Source organism: Nipponia nippon, unplaced genomic scaffold (assembly GCF_047370975.1).
Source record: "Nipponia nippon isolate SJK-2023a ecotype South Korea unplaced genomic scaffold, ASM4737097v1 scaffold_5, whole genome shotgun sequence".
Classification (NCBI taxonomy): domain Eukaryota; kingdom Metazoa; phylum Chordata; class Aves; order Pelecaniformes; family Threskiornithidae; genus Nipponia; species Nipponia nippon.
In genome coordinates, this window is record NW_028262369.1 from 59,719,953 (window position 1) to 59,743,298 (window position 23,346).

Here is a 23,346-nt window from a genome sequence, read left to right on the forward strand (position 1 = left end):
ACCTCTCCATCTTTATTTTGGCATGCCTCAAGCTGGAGCCTGGGGACAAGAGGCTCCAAAACTTGCTTGGCTGAAGCGTGGCGGCCATGGGCCAAGGCAGCCGGCTGCTGCCGTGGGTGGTACAGTTGGCCCTGTGGGGTGGGAGGATCCCAGCAGGGGAAGCAGGATTTTTACACTGCCCCAAAAGCACAACGGTAATTAGCAGCCCAGCTTTGGATTTTGCATAAGCCATGTGGCTCTGCTGGGGCCCACCCTTCTGCTGGCAAGGAAGTTAACGAGGAACCCCTGCTTTGTCCTCTGCCTGCTGGTGGAAGAAGGCACTGAAGAGGCAAGAAAAGTAGATGTGGAAAAGCCAAAGGGTGGGGAGGAAGCAGTTGTTGTGGAGCCAGCTGTGAGGGCGGAGTGTTTTGTAAATCAAAGCGCTCTCCTAAAAAGAAAACTTAAGCCCAGCAGATCTACTCAGCGGTCAAGCTCCGACTTTTTTTTTTTTACCTTTTCTCAAAGCTACATGATAATCGTTAAACACAGGGGATGCTTTGTAAAATAGAATTGAAGGGAAGAGGGGAGGACGGAGCAGGATTTAAATTTAAAATTGGATGAGGGTACAAAGCCCCTTAGTTCCCCATTTCTGCTTAATGCAGCTGGATCTGGGCTTGACAAGATGCTGACCAGAGCTTGTGGTAAATGTTTTATGGTACCGTGTATCAGCCAGATCAATTCTACTATGCTTGAGGGAGTGCAGATAAAATGGCTTAAAGATTCCCCTGCTGAAAGCGATAGTATCATCATTTACGCTGGAGAAGACAGATTTAGTCGCCTGACATTTATTTGGCCACGGTGTACTTTGCGGATTTCACACCCAGGGACGACAGCCAACCTGATGATGTCAGATGTGAGCTGCAAGGAAAAAAAAATCACACAAAAAGCTAGTGCTGTTCCTCTTTTGTCAACCAGATGAGCTTTGCTGTGTGTCTGTTTTGGTTGTTTTACTCCATGGATCTCTTTAATGGAAAGTGCCTTATGAGAGTAGGACATCACTAACACAGCATGACCTGCGTGTGCTTTATGGTATGAAGATGGCAGCAGAAATATCTCTGTTAACTTAGGTCGTTTCTTTTGATCCTATTTTGCCTGTAGGTCACTTGAACTTCAAACTGAGCGAACATGAGCGCACTTGATTTTGCTTCCATCCTCGATTTTCTGGAAACGGCCAACTTGACAGAGATCAACTGGACGTGCAACAACAGTGATTGCATCACGGTTGATGCGACAACATGCCCCGGTATGCTCAACAAAAGTGCCCTGCTGTACACCCTGTCCTTCTTCTACATTTTCATCTTTGTCATAGGGCTGGTGGCCAACTCAGTTGTGGTATGGGTCAACCTCCAAGCCAAAATGACCGGCTATGAAACCCACCTCTACATCTTTAATTTGGCTATTGCCGATCTGTGCGTCGTCATCACCCTTCCGGTGTGGGTCGTCTCCCTCGTCCAGCATAACCAGTGGCACATGGGAGAAATCACATGCAAGATAACTCACCTTATATTTTCCATCAACTTGTACAGCAGCATCTTCTTCCTGGCATGCATGAGTGTGGACCGCTACCTCTCAGTTGCCTATTTCACCAATTCCAGCAATCGCAAGAAGAAGATAATCCGCCGCTGCATCTGCATCTTAGTATGGCTCCTTGCCTTCTCTGCGTCTCTCCCAGACACCTATTATCTCAAGACTGTCTCTTCCAACAATGAAACCTATTGCCGTCCTGTCTACCCAGAGGAGAGCTTCAAAGAGTGGTTGATTGGCATGGAGCTCATCTCTGTTGTGCTGGGTTTTCTTATCCCTTTTCCCATTATTGCTCTCTTCTATTTCCTCCTTGCGAAGACCATCTCCGCCTCCAGTGATCAAGAGAGGAAGAGCAATGGGAAGATAATTTTCTCCTACGTTGTTGTATTTCTCGTCTGCTGGCTACCCTACCACGTAGCTGTCCTGCTTGACATCTTCTATAGCCTCCATTTCATACCTTTCAGTTGTCAGATGGAGAACTTCTTGTATGCCACTCTTCACATCACTCAGTGTTTCTCTCTAGTCCATTGCTGCGTCAACCCCATCCTGTACAGCTTCATTAACCGCAACTACAGATATGAGCTCATGAAAGCCTTTATTTTCAAGTACTCTGCCAAAACTGGTCTCACTAAACTTATTGATGCTTCCAGAGTGTCGGAAGCAGAGTACTCTGCTCTGGAGCAAAATGCCAAATGACTGCAGCCCCATAAAGAAACCTCCTTGACTCTTTGATTTTTTTTTTTTTTTTTTTTTTGTGTTGTTGGTTTGTTCCCCCCCGGCTCGCCCTTCCCCTGTGCTTGTTATGAACGGGGCATGAATTCCAGCCTACAAAAGAGAAATAGCAAACACTTAATTTAAGAGTAGAATCAGGTGCAAAATGGAAGTGGTACCAAAATTAAGCCTTTTGGTGGTGTGTGGTGTTTGATCTCCTCCTACCCCAGTCTGGACTTCTCGACAATGCTATGCAAATGGAAATGACTTTCTAGCAGACAAAGCCATTGTGTACCATAGATAACATGCATTTCCAGGATAAGCTTTTTCTTCCCTGTGTAGATTCCCTCTCATCTCCTTGTATATGTTATATATATAGTGTGTTGTATTTAAAAGCTCAAGACTTTATTTTCTGGCTCTTGGTGTACCTTATACAATTGTAATTTGAAAGTTAAATATATTTTTATCATGTATTTGAAGTATATTGCTGATGAGTGTATCCAAAGTGCTGTAGTCCGAGTGTTAGATTGCCATTTGGTTTAAACTATTGTAGGTAAGAGGATGCCAATAATTAGCAGTATGGAAATGATCTGTTAGGTGCATCCTCCCTGGCTGGCACACTTTATTGACCATAGCTTTATGTGGTGGTCATATCCACATGTCTGGAGCATGAAATGTATGTACTGTAATATAGTTACCATCATGTTAAAATTAACAGTATTGTAAGAGTTGTTAACTCCTACACCTGTACTTCACAAAGCTGTATCCTTATGCACAGAATGAATGATCTTACTTCTGAGAGTTGTCTCTATTTGTAAGTTATTTTTGTAAAATAAAGATCTGGAAAAAAAAAAAAAAATCTATGCCTACCAGTGATTTGACTTGTCATCTTCCTCCTCCTCAGAAAAAAAAAAAAGCCAAAAAGAAGAAATCCCAAAGCCGCCTTCTCTCCTTTGTTTGGTGCAGGAGCAAACAGGTCAGTCTGTATTTTCCTGATGTTTGTTGACGGTGGGCAGAGACCATTGAATGGAGGAATGTGAGACGGCAGGGTGCGTGGCAAGAGGGGACGGGGTGGGAGGAGCGGGTCTGCAGGAGGCTGTGCTGCTTGGGAAGGTAGAGCTGATGGTTTTATAAGGTGAAAGCTGTTGGGAGTGATGAAAGGCTGTCTCTGTAGCTTAGGAATAAACATGTAGAAGGAAAATATGGAAGTACACAGATGGAGCGGATATTTGGACTAATCCAGGTTCAGTCCTCTGCAGGGTTTGCTTGCACTGGAATTTGGGGATTAGTAGTCCTGACAGCATTAAATCTCTTTTTATCTCCTCTTCTCTTTGTTATGGCCTGTGTTGAATTTGCAATGCCGTATTGCCAAAGCATGGGGCAGGATTCAGCCACTGCGGGATGTACGAAGTAGATCTTTAAGCCAGCAAATCGTGGTCGTCTTTAGTCTCAGGACAAGGTAACTAATGTTGAATCAATGTCTCCCAGCCATCACTGACTTGCTGTTGCTGGTTTGCATGTTTTGCAACTCCAGCGCAGTGCTAACTGCTTTACTGTGAAGGCTACACTCAAATTCCTGGTAAATCACAGCATGCCGCTATCCCTCTGAGATCCCAACAGCCAAACAATTTTGTAATGACTGTATTTTGTTTCTTTCTATATGTTGCATTACTGTTTTCTCAAAGATGATCTTATAAAAGTAGATGTTTGCCAACTTTGCGAAGTCTACTATACCCTCCTTGTGCTTGGTGTTTCTGAAAAAGCACTGGTCCATCCCAAATGGAGGAGCCAGTTGCGGAGAAGTGCTGCCAGCATAACTGTCGCAATGTTGCTACATGAGTATAGCCTTTTGTGCAGACGCTTCTTATAAGAGATGATTATTTTCAGATTCCTATAAGCCTTTCTTAAGGTACTGCTGAACTGCAAGGAAAGTGCTCCCTCATGCTCATAGTTAAGATTGGAGGTGGTGGGTTAATACTGAGAAATTAATGTTCCTGATTTAGTGGGTATTGCTTCCCACGCCCCAGCATCCGTATGTGTAGCTGTGTCCTCCCGAAGAGTGCTGAGTACAGCTCTGGCATCCGGCTCCCATGTGCTGGGGTATGCCTGCAGGGTATTTCTCAGTTTATAGCAGTATAAATAGTTCAGTTCAGGTCCCATCTCAGTATGATGTTTCCATGCTATGCTGTAGCTGGTTTGAAGGTTTGACTTGGCAGAAGCTCACAACTTCTTTTCTTATCCACAGTTTGGTACTCGCAGCATGGCATCAGCTCTGGAGATCCTGGGCAATGCTGAATGTCGGGGAGGTCCTGCAGACCTGCTATGTAGACTGGACTGATAAAAGTCTCCAGGCCGCTTCCTTTGGGAGATTAATTGTGGTGGGATGATGCCTTTTCCAAAAGCGGGGTCAGATTGAGAGAGCATGTAAAGGTCGGGACTGCGACCCTTGCTGTCAACAGCTGTAACATTACACGCGCGGGTCCTTTCCAGCTCCTCGGATGGGAAGACTTGGGGCTGAGCACCCACCTTTGTCTCCCGGGCTCTTGAAAGGGCAGGTGGAGCTGGCAGGCAGCGTTCTGCCTGGGAGCAGCACCAGGGCCTGGGAAGGGTGCCTGAGGTCCTCTCCGGGGATCGGCACTACTTGTGTGGAGGCGGGCAGCCCCAAGCTGGCTGTGACTCCGTGAGAAGGGTGGTAGTGGGCAGATGGTGGGAAATCAGTGGAGGGCAAAACAGTGCAGAGAGACACAAGGATAGAGTTTGTCAGTTGTTGCATATTTTTCATTAGGACTTGTTTTCATGCAGAAAATTCTCAAAAATCAAACTCTGGCAGAGGTATAATAGGAAAAGACATACATATATGTTCTAGGAGGCTTTCCTCATGGCTCTGTGTGACACAGTACCCTAGCTGGTATTTGCAGTAAGACCGAAAAAGTGGGTTTGGACCCCTTGGAGTCTGATATGAGGGAATTTATCAGCAGATAACAGGTGAGTGAAAATACATGTCCTCAGATGTGTCTGTGACTTACAGTGATTGATGCGATGGCTGCTGTCACCTTGTTTGGGCAAATGTCCTCACCCTGGAGCTGGGGGGTGTTATGAAGGCTCCCTGCTTCTTCCCACTGCAGGGCTGTGGCTTTGGGGCAGGACTGGTGGGCTGGCTGCCTGCGCCCAGGGATCTCCCTTGTTCCTCTGACAGGTACAGATGTACATAGGTGTTCAGGTCTTGCCTTTGCAAGGAGGTCAAATTCACTACGTAAAGGCCTCGGTGGAAAAATGAGTAAAAATCGAACATAACCCATGCTGGAGCAAGTCCTCCTGCTTAACTCCTGGACTTTATCGCTGAAAGCATCCCAGCGCTGTCAGACTCCACCTGCCTCGGAGGCAGGCACTGAGCAAATAAAAATACATCTGCTCTGTGAGAAAGGATTTTTTTTTTTTTTATAGAAAGTGTAGTCCTGCTTTATTGTTACTTAAACACAGATTTCCTTTTATGAGCCATAAATGACATTCAGGTGCAGCACAGTGACTTTAAATCAGCTCCTCTGGCAACCATCTAGATAATGTATTGTAAGAAATGCCTAACTGGCCTGTTTCTCCTTTGGCTAATTCATCGTTTCAGTGCTGCTGACTTTAGATACTAGCCTTTCATGAGTTCACTGAGCATAAAAGCCATTTAAAGTTCCTAAGAAGCAAGAAATAACTCAGCTGTGAGCAATATTTAAGCACGTGGCGGCGGCAGTGCTGCCAAAGCCAGCTCTTAATCTGTTTCAGAGAGCTTCTTGATAGAAGAGCTGGGCTGGTACTTTGAGAAGTGGGGCTCAGCCCCTGTGATGGGGTGTGGGGCTGAGCAGGGCATGATGCAATGGGGATGGGTTTTGGGGGGAACTGATGCGTACGGAGCCCAGGGTTTGCCTTTAGCCTCGCCACTCCATTACGGTGTGTGGCTGACAAGCATCTGAGCCAGAGTGTGCTCTGATTTACACCCCAGATTTACAGTAGGATAATGCTGCTGATTTAAAGGGAGCTATCCAGGATTTATAGGGGTTTTTATAAGTAGGATCAGGAATTTTAGCCATAATCCTGTGCAAATGTATGGGTGTGAGTACAGATGTGTGCATCTGCATCACTAATGCAATGTAATACCCATGTACAGCAGTAATGCAAAGACATAATAATAGTAAAACAACAGATAATGATGTGAGTTTGCTTTTGCAAAAGTACTTGCGTTACAGGGTTATAATATGATTCAAACCAGGCTCACAAAGATCCTGTGATGGATAATCCAGCTGTAACCCAAAAGCATGTGGCTGGCTCGTCTAACACCCACTGTCACGAGAAAAATCAGTCTCCTTCCATTTTGGTAGTAGCTGTTTGAAAACAGTTCACTACTTTGTTGTAGGTTTTGATCTACTTGGTTTTCTGGGATTATGTGGAATATATACAAGGCCTTAGCTAAAGGTCTCTATCCTGGAAATGTTATAACGTGATATTACCAAAGAGATACCAACATCTCAGTGATGCTGTGAATCCAGGGAGACCACTCGATCCTATGACTAAAATATTGAGTAGGATGCTCTTCCTCACTGGAGTGAGAGCATCAGAACAAGGCCCTTCTGGTTATTTACCTTACCAAGCAGGTATATATCTTTACAAGAAAGTGCTGAGAAACCAACCAGATCCTCTGCAGATGCCAGTGGGCTTAGCTCCGATGTGAAGCATGAAATTGGTGCAACCCAACAGGTCCACTTCAGCAGAGGGTCTGGGCCGCTGTACGTCATACACTTCTTGACATCATTTGGTTTTAAGCCAACTGTGATGATGGATATTTTTACCTCTCGTCTCTAGGTTAGGGGGGAAAAAACCCAAGCACCTATCATGTTTGCTGTCTGTACAGTGCTATTTCCAGACTAAAGAAAAAGAATTAAATTACATTTTAACAGAGCAATACCAACAACAGCAAAGGTCAGGAGACTTTTAAGTGAGGTCACCCTATCGATTGCAATAGTGAAAGGATAGACATCAAATACTTTGCCATGAAAGGCTGAAAAGAAGTAAATTCAGCATGATATATTGAAACCCAAGTCTCTTTCATATGTTGCAGAGCCTCTGACATAGCAGGTTTACTGTTCAAGCTGAGATATGTTGCCTTGCCAACATATATTCTGAGTTACCCAAGCAGATTTAATGTTTTTGCAGTAGTGACTTTTCCCTTTTTTTGGGGGGCACTTTGCTTTTTCTTTTCAAGAAATTGTTGCAGAAGATTTCAAACCTACCTAGGAAATGACCTTAATCAATTTAGTTCCACCGACAAGTATGAAAACTTAGATCTTTCTTTTCGCTTTCACTAAACATTGTCTTGCTTGCATTGAGTAGGGTGACCAAGTCACAGCTTGATAGAAAAGTGCGTTTTGTTTGTTGTTGGTTTTTTTTTTTTTTTTATCCATCCAAGTGGCAGCTCCGTTTTATCCAGAAGGATTGACGTGACTGACAAGTGTTTTGAATTTCTAAGCTCCAAGGTCTCAAAATGCATGAAAAGCGAATGACACACACACAAAAATGTAAATCTTTGGAAAACAAGCACCAACTACACACAAAAAATACCAATTCTGCAAAAGGGTGACAGACGCTGCATTCATTCTTTTTTTTTTTTTTTTTTCCTCTTTTTAATAAGTCAGTGTTTCTGGGCCACCTACAGGCACATTTATGTCTTCTGCAGCGGGGAATCGGGATGCACAATAAGCCAAAGTCACGGTCGTCGTGCGTCAGGGTGCGTCTATCTGCATCTCAGGGTTACAGCTCCCATCACCACCAGCTTGCCAGGATCTGTTCCCATCGGCTCCATATCCATTGGAGTGATGCTGTGAATCTTAGTCTGATGAGCACACGACACTTGAATATTCTCATTATTTAGGGCTTGGGTTGCAGGAGTCCCAAGACACTGAAACTATTGAGCCAGGCTGTGCAAACACAGCCAAGGGCAATGACTGACCCATGGAGCTCACATCCCAACCCTGCTGAAGGTGGGTAAGGTGGGCTTCGAGATAGGGGAGCCCTGCTGGTCGCAGCACTTGCCTGGTGTGCACAGGTTGGTGGGGGGTCCCAGACTGGGACTAAGGCGTCCCCTGATCTGTCCCCAAACAGGCTCTGCTGCGGGCTGCTTCGGTTTAGGTCTGTGGGATGCTGTTTCCAGAGAGCAGAAGGTGTGCAAGGGAAGGAAAGTCAAATTTCTAGACTCCTGACCAGGGAGCTGGCATCTCCCTTCCTCCAGGCACCCCATCGCAACCTTGTTGTCACTCGCTGTCCTGGGTAATGACTGGGGCAAAGTGGATTTGCTCAGCTTGGGATTATCCATCGAGCCGTATGAATCTCCTCTGGAGGACATTTTTGTCTTCTTTCATCAAGGACTGGTAAAATATCTGAGAACACAGCACCTGAATGCAGGACGTGACTTCACGAAGCAGCCTGTGAGCCCTCTGCGGCATGGCCACACTCCCTCCTGGCTCTCTTTTTCCACGTGGCCTCACTCTAAAACCAATGCAGGATGAAAGGTACGGGAATCCTGCGGTATGTGAAGGATGCAGAGCCCTCGAAGACGTGGTCCGGAGCTCTTGTCTCTAACCCAGCCAACTTGTTCCAATGGCTGGCTTGAATTTCAAGGTTGCCCTGTTGCTTTGGTGGGAGGTGGGGGTGGAAGTTTTATAAAGAAGAGTAGTGACGGAGAGAAAGTTTTTCTTCTTATTTCCCGTCCCGTCTGGCCCGGTGAATGCGGTGTTTTTGGTTGAGAGGTTTGAAGGAGCAAGGGAGGCAATCAGTTGGAAACGCCAATTCTGCAAGCTCCTGAGAGCCACCGGCCGCTGCTTCCTCTTGGTTCAGCTTGACCGGTTCATCATGGGCCCGAGGTGGCTGCTTTAATGGGAATTTGGCTGGTGGAGGAGAATCTATACCTTCCCTTTGCAGCAGATGAATAAAAAGCTGGAGTGTTTTGGAGTTCTCCTTTCAGGAGAGAATAGCCCTCATTGTAAGTCTGGAGAATAAAATAGCAAAAAGAGAGAGGGAGGTTCTTCCCCGTGCACGCTCCAGCTCTCTTGGCTGAGAAGCAGCCTTGCTCTGCACGTCTCGGCCACGTTTGATTTTGGCATTACTTGATGCTTTCAAAACTTTGCCTGAGACTCGTGTCTGTCTGTGGAGGCGAACGCCAGGCATTGTTTGTTCAGTCTAATTATGGAATGAGGGTGATGGAACATAGGAGACCCCTGGGAAAGGATGAAAAGTAGGTGTTTAGCGAGAAAAGCATCAGCAGCCCCAATGGCTTTCTATTACAAGCGATTCTCTGGGCACTGTCTCAGCTCTGCCTATCAGCCGTATCACCCCTTTGCACCCGGTGATCTCTTGGTCCTTCTGCAAAAGATGCTTCAGGGTGAAAGCCTGTATTTCAGGTTGGAAAATCTCCAACAAGTGAATATCCTGAGAGTCTGAGAGGGGTGACTGCTTGGCTTAGCCCCTGAAAGTCTGGATGCAAACCTGAAGTGCATTAAACCTTCTCCAGGGAGCAGGGTTTCACACTTGGAAAGCTTTGTGAGGTTTCCAGTGTTTGCTGCTTCCAGTCAGGCTGGAATCCAAAAGTGCAAAGGCCCATGAAAATGATTAATAAAGAACAAAAAACAGACCCGAGACAGGTTCATCTCTGCGATTCCTCTGAAACTGTAAGCTTGCAGAAGTCTCGTGTTCTACTTGGGTAGATTTGCTCTTGTAAAGCTGAAAACACATTCTTCAAATTGGATTCAACCCCAGGTGCTGTTCGTATAGGGTTAAGAGTGTCTCCAGGTATAAATTGCCAATGTCCATCAGTATCAGTGGGTTATACCCCTTTATGTGGCTGGAAAGTCTGGTCTAGGTAGTTTGGTGGAAGTAAATGGGATTTACTTTCATGGGTGGGTAAGTGCTTCTGTATGCTGTGCCTTCTCCCCGCAATTTGTTGTTGTTCTTGATGGCAACCTCTTTTATCTTATGTCAGTGAGAAAGTCCCAGACACCTCTTGGCCTGGATTTCTTCGTACGAGGCTTCTTAATTCCCCTCTGCTCTGAGAGACCAACAGCTTGTTGCCTGCGATGTGTGTTGGACCTGGGAGGAGTTTGGCAGAAGGGGAGGCAGTTTCCCATTTGAGCCATCTGCATTGCGTGTAAGGGAAGTCTACACAGGCAAAGATGCCTTTGGAGGCGGTATAGCCCCAAAGACGAATTATTGTCACACAGAATATAAAAGGAGGTAAATACTTGGGATTATGAGTCAAGTTTTGGTGATGATTTAACATTTGCTGGAAAGCAGCCTGGGCTTGAAGGGTCCCTCTCTTTGGCCATGCATCTTCTGATCCGCTTCCATGTGTTGAGTGTTATTCCAACGCAGAGACGGCTCCCGTGAATAACGGGACGTCCCGTGCATCAGCAGCTCATCGTCTCCATCAAGGGATGCCCGCTCCTGAGTTACAGGTGGTGCTCCTGTGATCGTGGCTGATATCCAGGGCAAGAAATCTTGGCCTGGTTGAAGCCAATGGGATGTCATTGACAAATGGGAGCTGATCTCTGCTCAGCAAATCCTGACTTGTAAGATCAGACCCTGGGGCCTTCAAGGGGTTCCCTGTGACCTCTTGTAATCTTCAGCTGTTCAGCAAGTTGGGGCATGTGGCAAAGGTACAGCGAGCTCTCTTGAGGCTTGTTGTGTGGTTGGCATAATGAGGTGTCAGTCTGATATACTGGGGTAGCAGCAATCATTAATAAGACTTGGATGGTTATCCATTAAAGAGACTACTAGCACTTACTGAAATTGGCTTCTTTATACTATTTGTCCTATATCTATATACATACTATACTATGTATTTATACTAATATCGAGCTAGTCCTGGGGATGGAGAATATGGCAACATACAGCACCAGAAATACTACTTGGGATCTCACAAATTCCTTCTCCTTTCCTCCGGTGAGTGACCAACCACTTTGACTTTACAAGGCATTGGATTACATTCACGTCACTTAGGAGCTAAAACTGTTTCAACTTGCACAGTGATGGAAAAGGGAACCTTCAATGAACTGCAGGTCGTCAGATTTGTGTTACACAAATAGTAGCTTCCTGCCAGAGTCGTCGCTAGCCAATTTAATCACCTTCCCCCCTTCCATTGACAGCTGAAGTTATGAATTAGAGGAAGGACAGCAAGGGAGATGGGTTCAAAACAAGAGTCCAGGGTAACCCATCATCCCATGCCTTGTAGGAGAAGAAGGCTGGAGACAGCTGATGGGGGAAGAGCAAAGCCGTTGACTGTTTCCAGGAGCTGTGGTTCACAGGTAAGGAGGGTTTTTTTTCCCTTTGCTGCTGTATGATATAAGTTAAGTTGCCATCTTAACTTAACCAGAAACACATTCAGTTCTGATTTTGAGTCAGCTGAGGTGTTGAGCTTTTTTGTAGTGCACAGCCTCTCTGGTTGGTCTAGTTGTTTGTTTGCAGGGGGTGAAGGTGAGAGTGTGGGTTTGGGATATCCAAGGAGCCCACACTGAAGTAGTAGGGTTTTGCACTGTTTTTAGCAGCAGCATCTGCTTGATAACCAGCTCTGTATTCGTCAGGATAAAGCTCATCCAAGGTGTTCTGCTGGATTGGCTTGACTATACTCTTCCTCTGCCTTGTGTGGTCTTCTTTACCTCCTCCTGCAAACCTGGGACTGATTTGTGCCCTGCATTTCCATCGATCCCAGGGGCCTTATCTCTGCCTTGCAGCCAGGAGCAGAACTCTGTCCTCTCTCTGGTGCTGCAGGCACAGCTCCGCACAAGCTGGCACCTGAAATCCTAACAGCAGGGCTGAGAGCAAGCAGCAAGTTCTCCACTCATCTTTTCCCTGCCCTTGCAGGTCCCTTCCAGTTGAGGGTCATTTCTCTGGGCCCCTTCACAAACATGTACAAGTGATGACGCTTTGTAAAAACCGTTTTGTAGCCGTACCACCGTAGGAACAAGAGCAATGTGTGTTTCAAGCCAGCTCCCTCCCTTATGCACGCATGGTCTTGCTGCCTGCAGTGCTCCCACAACTGAGGTGAGGTTCGTAGGAAGTAATATCTCTTGTTAGATTAGCTGATAGATTTGGGAAAAAACAGACAAGCTATTCTTCAGGCTAAAAGCATATCTATTTTTCCCCAGCTGTATCAGTGCTTTTTTTTCCAGTGGTACTGTGCATCGCATATAGCCAGCTGACAAAAGACATGCACCGTGGTCCCCGTGCTATCAAACATTGTGAGACATTGCAGGAGTTACATGCCTGTTATTGGCAGCAACCTGTGATCTGGTAGAGTCCAATTCTTACGCGCCTGTGTCTGAAAGCCCCTTGGTAGATGATCCCTGGGGCTTCCCATCCATACTCCGTTACTCAGTTGCTTACAAAGATGCAAGGGTCCCTTCTCTTGGTAGAATGCATCCCTGGAAGCGCATTCCCCAGGCAGCTCATGAGAGCCAGAGTTGCATGCAGCCCCCTTCCAATCCACATTTGACAGACTGAATTGGCTTGTTATGGAACTCCTCCAAGATAATACCATAGCTATTTGAAGTCTCTTTTGTTTTATAGTGTAATCCACTTACTTTTTTCCCCCCTGGCTGCAACAGCAGCCATTTGTTTCTGTGCAAGTCTAATATGGGTTAGTAATATATCATGGGGTAAAATTATAGGTTTTTCTCTAGTGCCAGACATTTGGAAGCATCTGGTTAGATAGAGAAGTACCCAGCATGGATAAATCATATTTAAAAAGCTTGTAATTTTTTTTTTAAACTGCTTTTATTTTTTATATTTTTTGTGTGCTTCCACCTCCTGGGGCATCTCCCCAGCTGGCTGTGGAGGAGTGATTGTCAGCGAAAGCCCAGCCCAGCGGATGCTCTGCTGGAAAGACAAGAAAGTAGTGGAAATGCTCTGAATTCAGTTTTATACCTCATTTACTAGGGATTGCCTTTAAAAGCTGATTCTTCAGCTAAAGTGGATTTCCTTTTACTCTTTTGGCAAAGGAATCATTTTGCACAGGGCTTTTCTCAGAGCATCTGTTCCCTTCATTTAAAAACTGGCTTTTTAAGCTACGCTTTGTAAGTTTGTGCTTATATAGTGCTCCTTCTTATGATAGGATGCCCTTCTCAGTTGCACATACCTTTGCCTGTTGGGACTGGAGTTTTCCACCTGAGATGTCTGCCTTGGACTGAGTTCTTCTGGGGAAATACCACCTTAGAATGAAACAGTAATTTCTGAGAACAAGACTGTGGAAAACCAAATAATTTAGTCCACATTGAGGCAAGCCTGCATCTCTCTTGTGGAAAAGGTGAGGGAAAAAGAAGAGAAGATGTATTAGAGCTTTTCAGTTAATTCCCTGGATATGCCTGTACATGGACTGTGTTTTATCTTACCAATGTCTTCCTCTGCACCCAGGAATACAGGGCAGAACTGTCCTTATGTTTGTGTTTGTGCAAGCCCAAGAGCTTTGGCCTGAAAGAGATGGATGGCCTGTCGTTGGGGGGAACTTGATCTCCATTTGGTGGCTTCCAGTAGGATGAAAAGAAGCAGTGAACTGGTTGGAAACAGGACCAGTTTGCAGTTCATGCTTTTATCATGTTTGAGATGACTTTTTTTTTTTTTTTTTTTTTCCCCAAAAAGACCATATCGCAAAACGGAAGAAGTTTATGGCTTCCATTACACATAAAAGCCCGGATGAACTAATCACGCTGGGGTGTGCCTGGGGCAGTTTGTCATCCTAACACCACTGGGGATGTAAAGTTGCCCACTAGAAGGACGGAGCTGGCTTTGTTCAGGCAGCAGGACCTGCAGCAGTCCAGGAGGCAGCCTGTATTTCTGGCAAGGAGCAGCACCAGTGAAGAACTGGTGTGACTAGTGGGGAAGGAGCATCCAAGTGAAGTAGATGATGGGCAGGTTGGATTGCTGGGCCACCTCCAGCCTGGGACTTGCAGTTTGGGAAGGAGAGGATGGTTTCTCTGTGCCCCCTTTGCTAATTGCTGCTGAGCCAGGCCATCCAGTGTTTGCAGGTGGGAAGGTCAGCTCTGTCAGCATCTGCCTTTTGGGTTCATTTTTCTCGGTATTGTAGAGGGGGGGCTGTCAAACTGTTGTTTATTAGACTCCACCCCAAACTGCAGCGATCCTGCAGCACATGTGTGTCTTTACATGCAAAATGACCGTGAATCAGTCAAATGCAAGGTCAGATATGAATGGGGTGGGAGTCAGACTACATTTCCAGGTCTGCTGTATCTGGCCAGAGCTGAGTCCAGATGAAACCGTGAGTTTACCCAGCAGTAAGCTTGTCACTGGATTGCAGGTGAGCAGCCATGCAAAACCCAGCCGCACTTCTCTCCTTTCATGTTTGGAGAAGATGCCAAAGGGGCAGTGGCCGTGGGACGCGTCCTTCAAGGAGCTGTGTCACCCTGTCACACTGAGAATGGGTGCAAGCTGGAATCATGCACCATGTTTCCCAGCCTGGGGTGCAGCGAGCTGGCTGGCTGCTATCCGAAAAAGAAAACTGGCATTTTTTTCTCCAGGGTAGCCCTGAAAGTGAAGATATTCAAAGCTAAAAAAAAAAAAAAAAAATCATGCTTGCATGAGCTGGAGCCCTGGCCCGTTGTCTGTCGGCTGATGGGCAGTTAAAGTCTCTCAACAGGTTGTGTGTCTGTACGTGATAAGATAGGAGGGTGCGAGTCGGGTATTATTGATAGTTTCTGGCTGCACTCTGTCCTGGGGATTTACGCTGGGGAATGATGCAAGGGGACGTCTCCCCTGGAACACCCTTTATGTTCAATTCACAACCAATTTGCTTTGAACAAATGAAGACGTGCGTAATCTGCATGAAAAAAGCTTGCAGAGGGACAGGGTCTCGGCAGACTTCAGCTTCGAGATCCAGTCTGATACCGTATGTGTGCATAGGGTAACTGGGTGGGCTGGGAAAGGCCTTCTTGGCAGCAGCCCAACTTCCAGGGAGAGCATGAGAGGCAGCTGACTCCCAGAGCAGGTTTGGTAGCTGAGGGCTGAAAACTTGCTGGATTAGTGGGTCCTGCAAGCTCGACTTGCTAGGCAAAATTTGTCTGAGCTGATTTCTGCAGGGCTTGATCTCAGAATTTATACATTTTGAAGCAAAGAACAGCCAAAGCCTGCAAAAGACATTGTTATCACTAATCATAAAAAGCAAAATTGACCTTCTGCAACGCTGACCTTCCTGGGACAAAGGCAGGAGTGGTGTTTTGGTGATGCAGAGGATGGGGGGTGAGGAGTAAATTCCTGGAATTTGTAGTCATATGTGTAGAAAGGCAAAGAAAATGCCTGAGCTTGTAGAGGCACTATAGCGAGAGACTTTTTCAGCAGTGACATGAGGCTGTTTACATAGCACATGAGCCATGTGCTTAAATTGGGATATGTGCACGCCCTCGCCAGCCGGGAGGATGCTGCCACTTCTTGTTCTGTGCTTCGCTTTGGGGGGATGAGTTTGTGTGCTGAGCTGCCCACAGTGCCTCACAGGGTGGGTGGATTGAGTTAGTCTCAGGGAGAGAAGTTTGGCCTTTCCTGCCTTAGGGATGGTGATGGAGGGGACCAAGCCGGGGAGGGGGATGAGGGGAGGTCGGAGGGTCTTCCTGCCTTTGAGAGGAGATGGAGAGAGGACGGGGGCTCTGGCCACTCTCCCCAGCTTTTGCTATTTTCTCCCTTTCTGTCACAGCACTGACTGGGTGCTGATGCTGGCAGGAGAGGTTGGTACCCCAGCTGTGGTTGCCTCTGGCAACCCGTTGCCCTTGGCAACATCTTCTCCTGCCCGTACGCTTGTGCCCTTCTAACCTGAGTTTGGTGTTGCGCAGAGTAAAAGGAAGGTGTTCTGCTGGGGTTACTTTCCTTCTGTTTGAGCTGATCTTTCCCAGTTCTCTCATCTCTTAATTAATCCATCCCCTGGAAATCTTTACATGCAAGGGCATTACTCAGCAGAGTATTTAGCCCAAGTAGATTAGGGAAAGGCAGGAAGAGCTTCTGATTGCGCTGTATCTGTAGCATAGGTGTTAAAGATGTATTTGTGAGCCAGTCAGAGAAGAATGCTGAGGAAATCCTGTTTGGGTTAATCTTGTTTAATTTTATAATAAAAAACAGATGGCTGGCCATCTGGTGCTTCTTGCAATCAAATATCTCACAATTAACAGTAATTTACTTGCCCTGAGACTTCCATGATCTTCGTGTGCATTTTTTTTCCCTTCAACCTGAGTATGTGTGGTCCCTTCCTAGAGCAGTGCTGAGCGTAAGCCTAGCCCTGGAGCTGCCTGTAGAAACTCGTGGTGGAGAGTGGTGCGGGACTCCCAGGAGGCATCTACTTTCCTGCTGGACCTTCCACTTAACACCCCCAAAAAAAGAGGTAGGCAGCAGCACATCTTCTGCTTTTCAGACCCTGGAGGAACCCCTTTCAGGGTAAGCTAAGTGAATCTTGGTACATACCTACGTATGCATCGTTGCAAGACATATAAGACGGCACTTAAGGGAAATACACAAATTAGATCTACATTTTCCACCAGGCTATGGGATTTCTTCAGAGCTCAAAACGATTATATATAAAGCACGTTTTCTCTGGCAGTTTAAATTACTGAATGTAATTAAACAAGATGCAGGCAATCCTCTGCACTAGGAAAGCTTTCTGAGGGAATTAGCAGCAAAATGGGATGCAGAATAAAACCCACGGGGCAAATACGCCTTTCTTCTGTGCAGTCTTTCCTCCAGGAGGTTGAGACCCCCAGGATTCATCCTACTTAAGCTGTTCAGTGGTAGTGCCTGGTGTGATGGGCAGTTACCAGCTGCAGAACCAGACACTGCATCGCTAGCTCATCTTGGTTGATCCCATGGATGAATTTGGACCTTTGTGACTTGCGGTATAGTAGAGGTGGCTTGTATTTCTGATAATGCTAATGAATTTGCGGACAGGAGGAGGAACTATCCTGCCTTTCAGCGTGATGGGAGCCATATCTGTTCGATAACGCTGGATTTTTAGGTGGTGATGGTGCTCCTGAAAATGGCATTTCTTCTTCTGAAATGCTAGTCTGCTGGTTCAGTTACATTATTTCCAGGGGAGACATTGGCAGTGGAGACTGGCCTCTTCAATAACTTCAGATCTCTTTTGAATATGTCCTTCCCCAACCACCTCTGTAGTTTAATAGCATCAATAGTAAACACGAATAAATGAATTCCAGATGAGAGATCTGCATGCCAGTAGGTAAGAGCTCTCCCAGGCATTCCTATGTGATTGCTAGCTGTTTACTATCCTAATATTTTTTTGCTAGCAGATGAAGAAAAATAATTGAGCTCTTCCCCTCCTCCTCCACAAAATCACTGACTTTGTATGCACTTAGTGTTCTGGTGCTAGCTTCATCTGGGAATCAGGTCATGGAGCTAAAAGATATATCCAGATAGCAGGGTACGTTAGACTGCTGCTATGCTCCGTCCTCCAGGTTGTTTATTTAAATAGAGGAGCCTTCTGAAGGGCAAGAGCTCATTTTAACAGGGCTCCCGAAGGGGACTTCGGGCCATCAGTGGGATCTGCAGAGCTAGCAGGTATAGGGTTTCATGCTGCCCCAGCTGCCAAATGATCAGATCTTGGAGGTGCAGCTTGGGAGTGGATCTGACAGCCATCCAGAGCAGCTCATCATCCAGTCTAGATAACTGCAGTTAGAAAAACAAAGTGATTAGTGGAATGGCATGAGCAACAACAGGCCAATAAAATGGTTGTTATTATTAAAGTAGTGGAAAAATGCTGTATATGATGGTCTGGGACCTGCGTACATGAACATTTCCAGGTGAGCGCTGTTCAGCTCAGCACAGACCACGTTTTGGAACCTCTCCACCCTGTTTCCCCCTTTTATTTTTCCCTCTTTCCTGGTGGGACCAGGGAAAACTCTTTTGTCCTTCAGTACTTATTTTCTCCCTCTGGTGCAGCCTGTGTCTACAGTATCTTTTTCAGAAGAAGGATAAGAATGTACGATCCAACGATTAGGACCTGTGTCTGACAGGTAACCCCTCAGTGGGTGCTCTCCTTTTTCTGAGGTACGTGCCACTTTGGGATGTCACTAACCATGCGATCATGAGCTTTGGTCCAAACTTTGCTCCAGTTTGGGTTTGCCAACCCTCCCAGTTATTTACATGGGGTGGACGGAGGCCCTGGGGCTCTCTGGGTGGGATTGCTCCCACCTGATCATCTCCCATCCTTGCTTCTGCCACCAGCATGGCACAAGCCCACACCACCGGTGGAGCTTGGCTCCATCTGCTTGGTGTGCATGCTGCTCAAGGGATGTGCAGACTATGAGACTTGCTCAAGCATGCTCTTCACCCTGTCCCCTGGGCACTCGGAGTCGTTGACCCTACAGGGCTCATCACCCCATTGCTGCCACTCACCAGGCTGGGAGAAAGCCTGAATGCCCAGCAGACCTCTGATACTGCTTTGAAGGGACTGTGCTATCCCTGCTAGGCAGAGGAAAGTCAGGAGGCACTGGGGACAAATAAGAGATGATGAATCAGCCATGCCAGGAAGTGAACCTTGTTCTTTAGGAGAGCTGGATCTTGCCAGCACAATAGCTAGATTACAAAGCCATTTCCTCCAATTACCTTGTCTGTCAAATCTTTGTGTCATCTGGCACTAGGAAAGCTTGGATCCAAATTCATTGTGAATTGGGGCGATGACACCAGAGATTTCTAAATTAATATCCTGCCAAGAGGAATTGAGCTTGTTTTTTCCAATCATGTCAGTTCTGATTCCTTTGCTTGTCAGAGAAAACTTTGGCTTGCCATCTGGTTTCAAGGGCACGGGTTAGGGAAATCATAGGTTGCTCAGCCCATCATGTTGAGCTTGCTGCACAGTGGCTGCAGGGAGCTTTGTGCAAAGAAGAAAAAAAAAAAAAAAGGCTTTGTGGGCCTTTCTTGGCACCTGGCAAAGAGCAAAGGGGGAGACCAGAGACACAGGGTGCTGGTGAAAAGGAAAGAGAGGGCACGATCTCTTCCTTGAAAGAGCGGGAATGTGCACAGATTGTGCACAGCAGAGTGGACTGGGATGAACTACTGCCCTCTTCAGTAGAAAGTCATCAGCCATTCTGGATGCATTTAAAGACTATGGTGTGTTTGCTCCACGGGCTGGATTAGATATATTCAACTGAATGTCAAAGGACTCCTTTGCACTGCAAAACCTATGGACCTTAAAATTTCCAGGAAAGGAGCAGCACGTTGACCAGCTACTGTGCTCTAATGCCACCTAATTGGGGTCTGGTGGCCATGTTACCCAAAACACATGCTTTTAGAGGCTGGGATGACTGTGGGACAGCAGTCTCCACAGCTGATGATGGGAATGCTGCGGACCCAGAAGGTAAGCTGCGGCGGGGTTGGTGAGAGTTGGGAGTCTGTGTGTCCTTGTCCCATTGCAGACAGACTGGGAGAGTCTTCAGAAAGGGGGGGCACAAGTTGTAGGGGAGGACCACCCAGCAGCAGGGGACAGCTTGGTGTCTGGCACATCTCCTTCTCTGGGAGCAGATTTGGGGTGCCAGTGAGCTGGCCAGCTCCATTGTCAGAGCACGCTGGGAAGAGGCAGAGCCGGGGATGCAAAATAATGCAGACCTTGAGTGCTGGCCACGCTGCTGCAAAGGGGGGTGGTGCACGTGGTTCGGGGGGGAGAAGCCCCCAAAGAAGAAATCCCATAAAAACCACCAACTTGAGCAACGCGCTCTGCAGCAAAGGGCTTTTTAGGAAGGTGAAGCTGATCGTTGCGTGAGTGTAATGGTTTATGTCCCTCCTGTTAGCTCTTCTTAGAGGGAGAAGGAGCCTCGTGGGGTGCACCAGAGCTGAGCTCCCTTGGCTGCTGAGGATGCGTGGCTCCTTTGTCAGGACGTCAGACGTTGGCAGCGGGCGCCCAGCCAGCGGGTTGCGTCTCTGCAAAGGCAACGTCGGACCTGGGTGCCAGCGCTCCTGCCCAGCCATTGGGAAGGGGGCACCTGCTTCCCCCAGGCATCCCTGCCATCCGCTGCAGCTGCCAGCATGGGGAGTGTCCCCACGCCCGGGGCCGTGTCCCTCCCCTCCCCGCCCCTTGCAGCTGCTGGCAAAGAGTCTCTGTGCATGCAGCATCTCGGGGCACGCAGCACTATCAGTGCCAACTGCCAGCCGGGCAGGAGGAGGCTGCTGCTGTGCCGGCAGGGAATTTGGAGAGATTTCCAGACCTCTCTCCCATGAGCTGTTTGTACAAAGCCATCTGCCTGCCCTGGGTACTGAGCTGGGGTCTGGCATGGCTGTGGCAGAGCTGAAAAGACACAGCAATGGGCGACATTCCTCTTCCCTTAATATTAAACCCATGTCCTGCCCATGGCTGCCTGCACTGCTCAGCTCCTTAGAAAAGGATGAAAAGATGGGCAGCCTTGCACTCTCCAGACGAGCCAGGAGCTGCGGAGGTGTTGGTGGTCAGTGCTGGGAGCGCGAGGGCTGTGTGACCAAGCACCCCATTTATCACCCCCCTGCACACCCAGGAGCTGTGGTTCCTTATCTCTCTTCCCAGCACTGGTGTGGTCCGTGCCAAAGGCTGGAGCAGAAGAAATAGGTCTCTGTTATCTCTGCAGCCCTATCCTCAGCTGCTGGGTCCTGCTCTGCCCGTCTTGCAGTACTCTGACTTGCTGGGTGCCGGTGCCCTCCTTGCTGTGCCTGGGTGCTGGGCTGTTCTCAGATGCCTGCTAGGAAATGCTGCTCGCGGCTCCCTCAGTGAGGGGCTGCTGGGGGCTTTCTCAACCGCGGCTTTATAAATTCGAACAGATGTGTTTTTGAAAACTTCAGCTCTGAGGCATGCTCTCTTTCAAATGGTTTCAGTGGAAATTTGCACTTCAGTGCATGTGTGGAAAAATGGTGTTTTCAAAGTGCAAATGAAATGAAAACCAGCCTACCCTCTCCTCCCCCTTCCCTCCCCCAGTGAAACATTATTTGGAAAGTGGGGCCTCTGTTTTGAAATATCTGAAGCACAGAGACATCCTTCTTTTTACTTCCTCCGCTTTGCTGTTCCTTTCTTTGCTTCTGTTTCCCTTATTTTCTTTCCCTTATGTCTCCAGTCATAAAGCAAATAGAGTCCGTCCCCAGCCAGCTCCCAGCTCCCCTCGTCACTTGTAGGGTGCAGGGTGTCACGAGATGTCTGTTGAAGTGCATTAAGTCTCTATTTTTTCCAGGTTTTTTTTTGGTAAAATGTGCTCAGAGCTGAAACTCTCTATAAAAACTTCGTACTTTTTACATAAATTAGTCTTTATAATTTATTCCTGCTTCCCTAGGGCTGTGCCTGTGAGCCAGCTGCCTTGGGTCCTGCCCGTGCATGGGAAGGAAGGTGGATGGCTTCCCAGGAGCTGCTGGTTTACCTGTGGACAGGGAGCCTGTTTGCACTGGCGGCTTACTAAAATCCTCACGTCCTGCTGCACATGCTTCCCTCTCTGGTTAGGGAGATGATGCTGTGTGCTGCGGTCCCGTGCCCGCGAGGCGGATTTAACACAGAGGGGCTGGTGCTGCGTAAGTTTGTGTGTGTGCCAGCTTGGACGTGGTGTCCTGAGCATCGTGTCTGAGAAACCCTTCTTATTCAGAGGTTGTCCCCTTTGCTGGGGAAAGTCTGTGTATGGAAATAGCTGGTACTGGTGCCTAGCTCTTCTTCCAGCTCACCGCTCTGTGGCCATGCAAGAGGAACGGGCAAGACCTACAAGGAGGGATGGAGTGGGGTGATCGGGGCTGTGGTGGGTGATGCAATGTCGGTGCTTTCATAGCTGTCTAGACAGAGAGATGTGAAGGGCACGCCGGATGCTGGCTGCGTGTCGTGGAGCCAGGCTGGTGCAGCTGAGATCGGAGGGGTGCTGCCGGGTGCGGGGGAGGATGGACCCGGCGCTGCGGATCGGTGGCGATGAGACGCGTCTGTGCATTGTACAAGGAGCAGCTCACGTGGTTTCAATCGAGCCAAAATATTCTTTCAGAAAGAGAACGGACCAGATGTCTTATTATTGCTGCTCACAATGCTGTCCTCCAAGTACAACGATCCATCAGGGGGCTCGGCACAGCCCTACAGAAAAGTCCCTGACACGTTTTTACAGCAGGGCCAGGTTCTCACCACTTGTGTGCATTTGTACCCCTTGACAAATAGCTGTTTGACTTCAGTTTTGTTCAAAGTCGTGGTGGTGTCAAGCACAGGGCTCCTATTCAAGTGCCCACCAATGGTGGTCCACAACTCACTGTTTCCTCTTCTTTTCTTGCTTTGTTTCCCCATGACAGTCACTCGGGAACTTTTTCTTTTTTTATCTCATAGGGTTTTTGAAAGACAATTTTAAAGGATTTATCCACAGGAAAACAGTGCCTCTAATACAGACTGTAAAAATGCCTTGGGAGTATATGGTGTGAGGAATTCCCATTTGCATCGATATGTTGCTGACATGACACTTAATTGCTTTTTTTTTTTTGGTAATTTTTCCAACAAGTTGATTTATAGAATTGGCTGGCAAAGCCTTGCATACACTGAGAAATGCAGCGCTCTCTACAATGGACCAGCTCATCCTTAATGAATGGTTCCTCTTAAAGCTGAGAGATGTGCTCCTAACTGCTCTGAGCACCTTGGGCATGGAGGAGAATTAGTAGCAGGTTACAAACTGCGGTGTTTGTCCTGCTGTATAAAGCTCTATAGGTGAGGCGTTGACTTTAAACTGCTTTCTACGTTATGTGTGTGCCCAAAGTTGCCTATAGAGAATGGACCCCAGATGTGTCATGGGCTGCATAAACACGTAGTGCAAGGATGTCCCAGCCGGCAGCAACTGGCAGTGCGAGCTCCCAGGGTGCTGGTAAAACCCATGCAGATCAGTCCATGCAACCCCAGCTGCACAGTGCCAGTATGATGTTTCTGTCTAGGTCTCCTGGTTATTAAAGGTTTGTTTTTATAAATGAGGAGTCCTTTGTATTCTCCAGACTGTGACTTTCTGCCGTACTTCTATAGCCAAAGTTCCCCTTTGACTTCAGTGAGTATTTTGTGAGCTCAGAGAGCATTTTCCATCACTTGAG

The 23,346-nt window shown here is 47.3% G+C and overlaps 1 protein-coding gene and 1 long non-coding RNA gene across 11 annotated transcripts in view; both read left to right on the top strand.

The window, feature by feature from the left end:
* ACKR3 (atypical chemokine receptor 3) overlaps positions 1-3,027 on the top strand; it is a 48,327-nt gene extending 45,300 nt beyond the window's left edge. For all 10 annotated transcript variants that reach the window (XM_087734103.1, XM_087734101.1, XM_087734108.1 and 7 more), the window contains one exon: positions 1,138-3,027. In XM_087734103.1, coding sequence (XP_087590229.1) covers positions 1,165-2,259 — 1,095 coding nt within the window. In that variant the 5' untranslated portion in view covers positions 1,138-1,164 and the 3' untranslated portion in view covers positions 2,260-3,027. The remainder of the gene's footprint in view (positions 1-1,137) is intronic.
* A 232-nt stretch (positions 3,028-3,259) lies between these two features.
* Positions 3,260-23,346, top strand: part of LOC148052278 (uncharacterized) — a 94,500-nt gene continuing 74,413 nt past the window's right edge. Inside the window, exons 1-4 of the long non-coding RNA XR_015699175.1 lie at positions 3,260-3,733; positions 4,520-4,704; positions 11,537-11,609; positions 16,549-16,675. This is a non-coding gene — a long non-coding RNA (uncharacterized LOC148052278). The remainder of the gene's footprint in view (positions 3,734-4,519; positions 4,705-11,536; positions 11,610-16,548; positions 16,676-23,346) is intronic.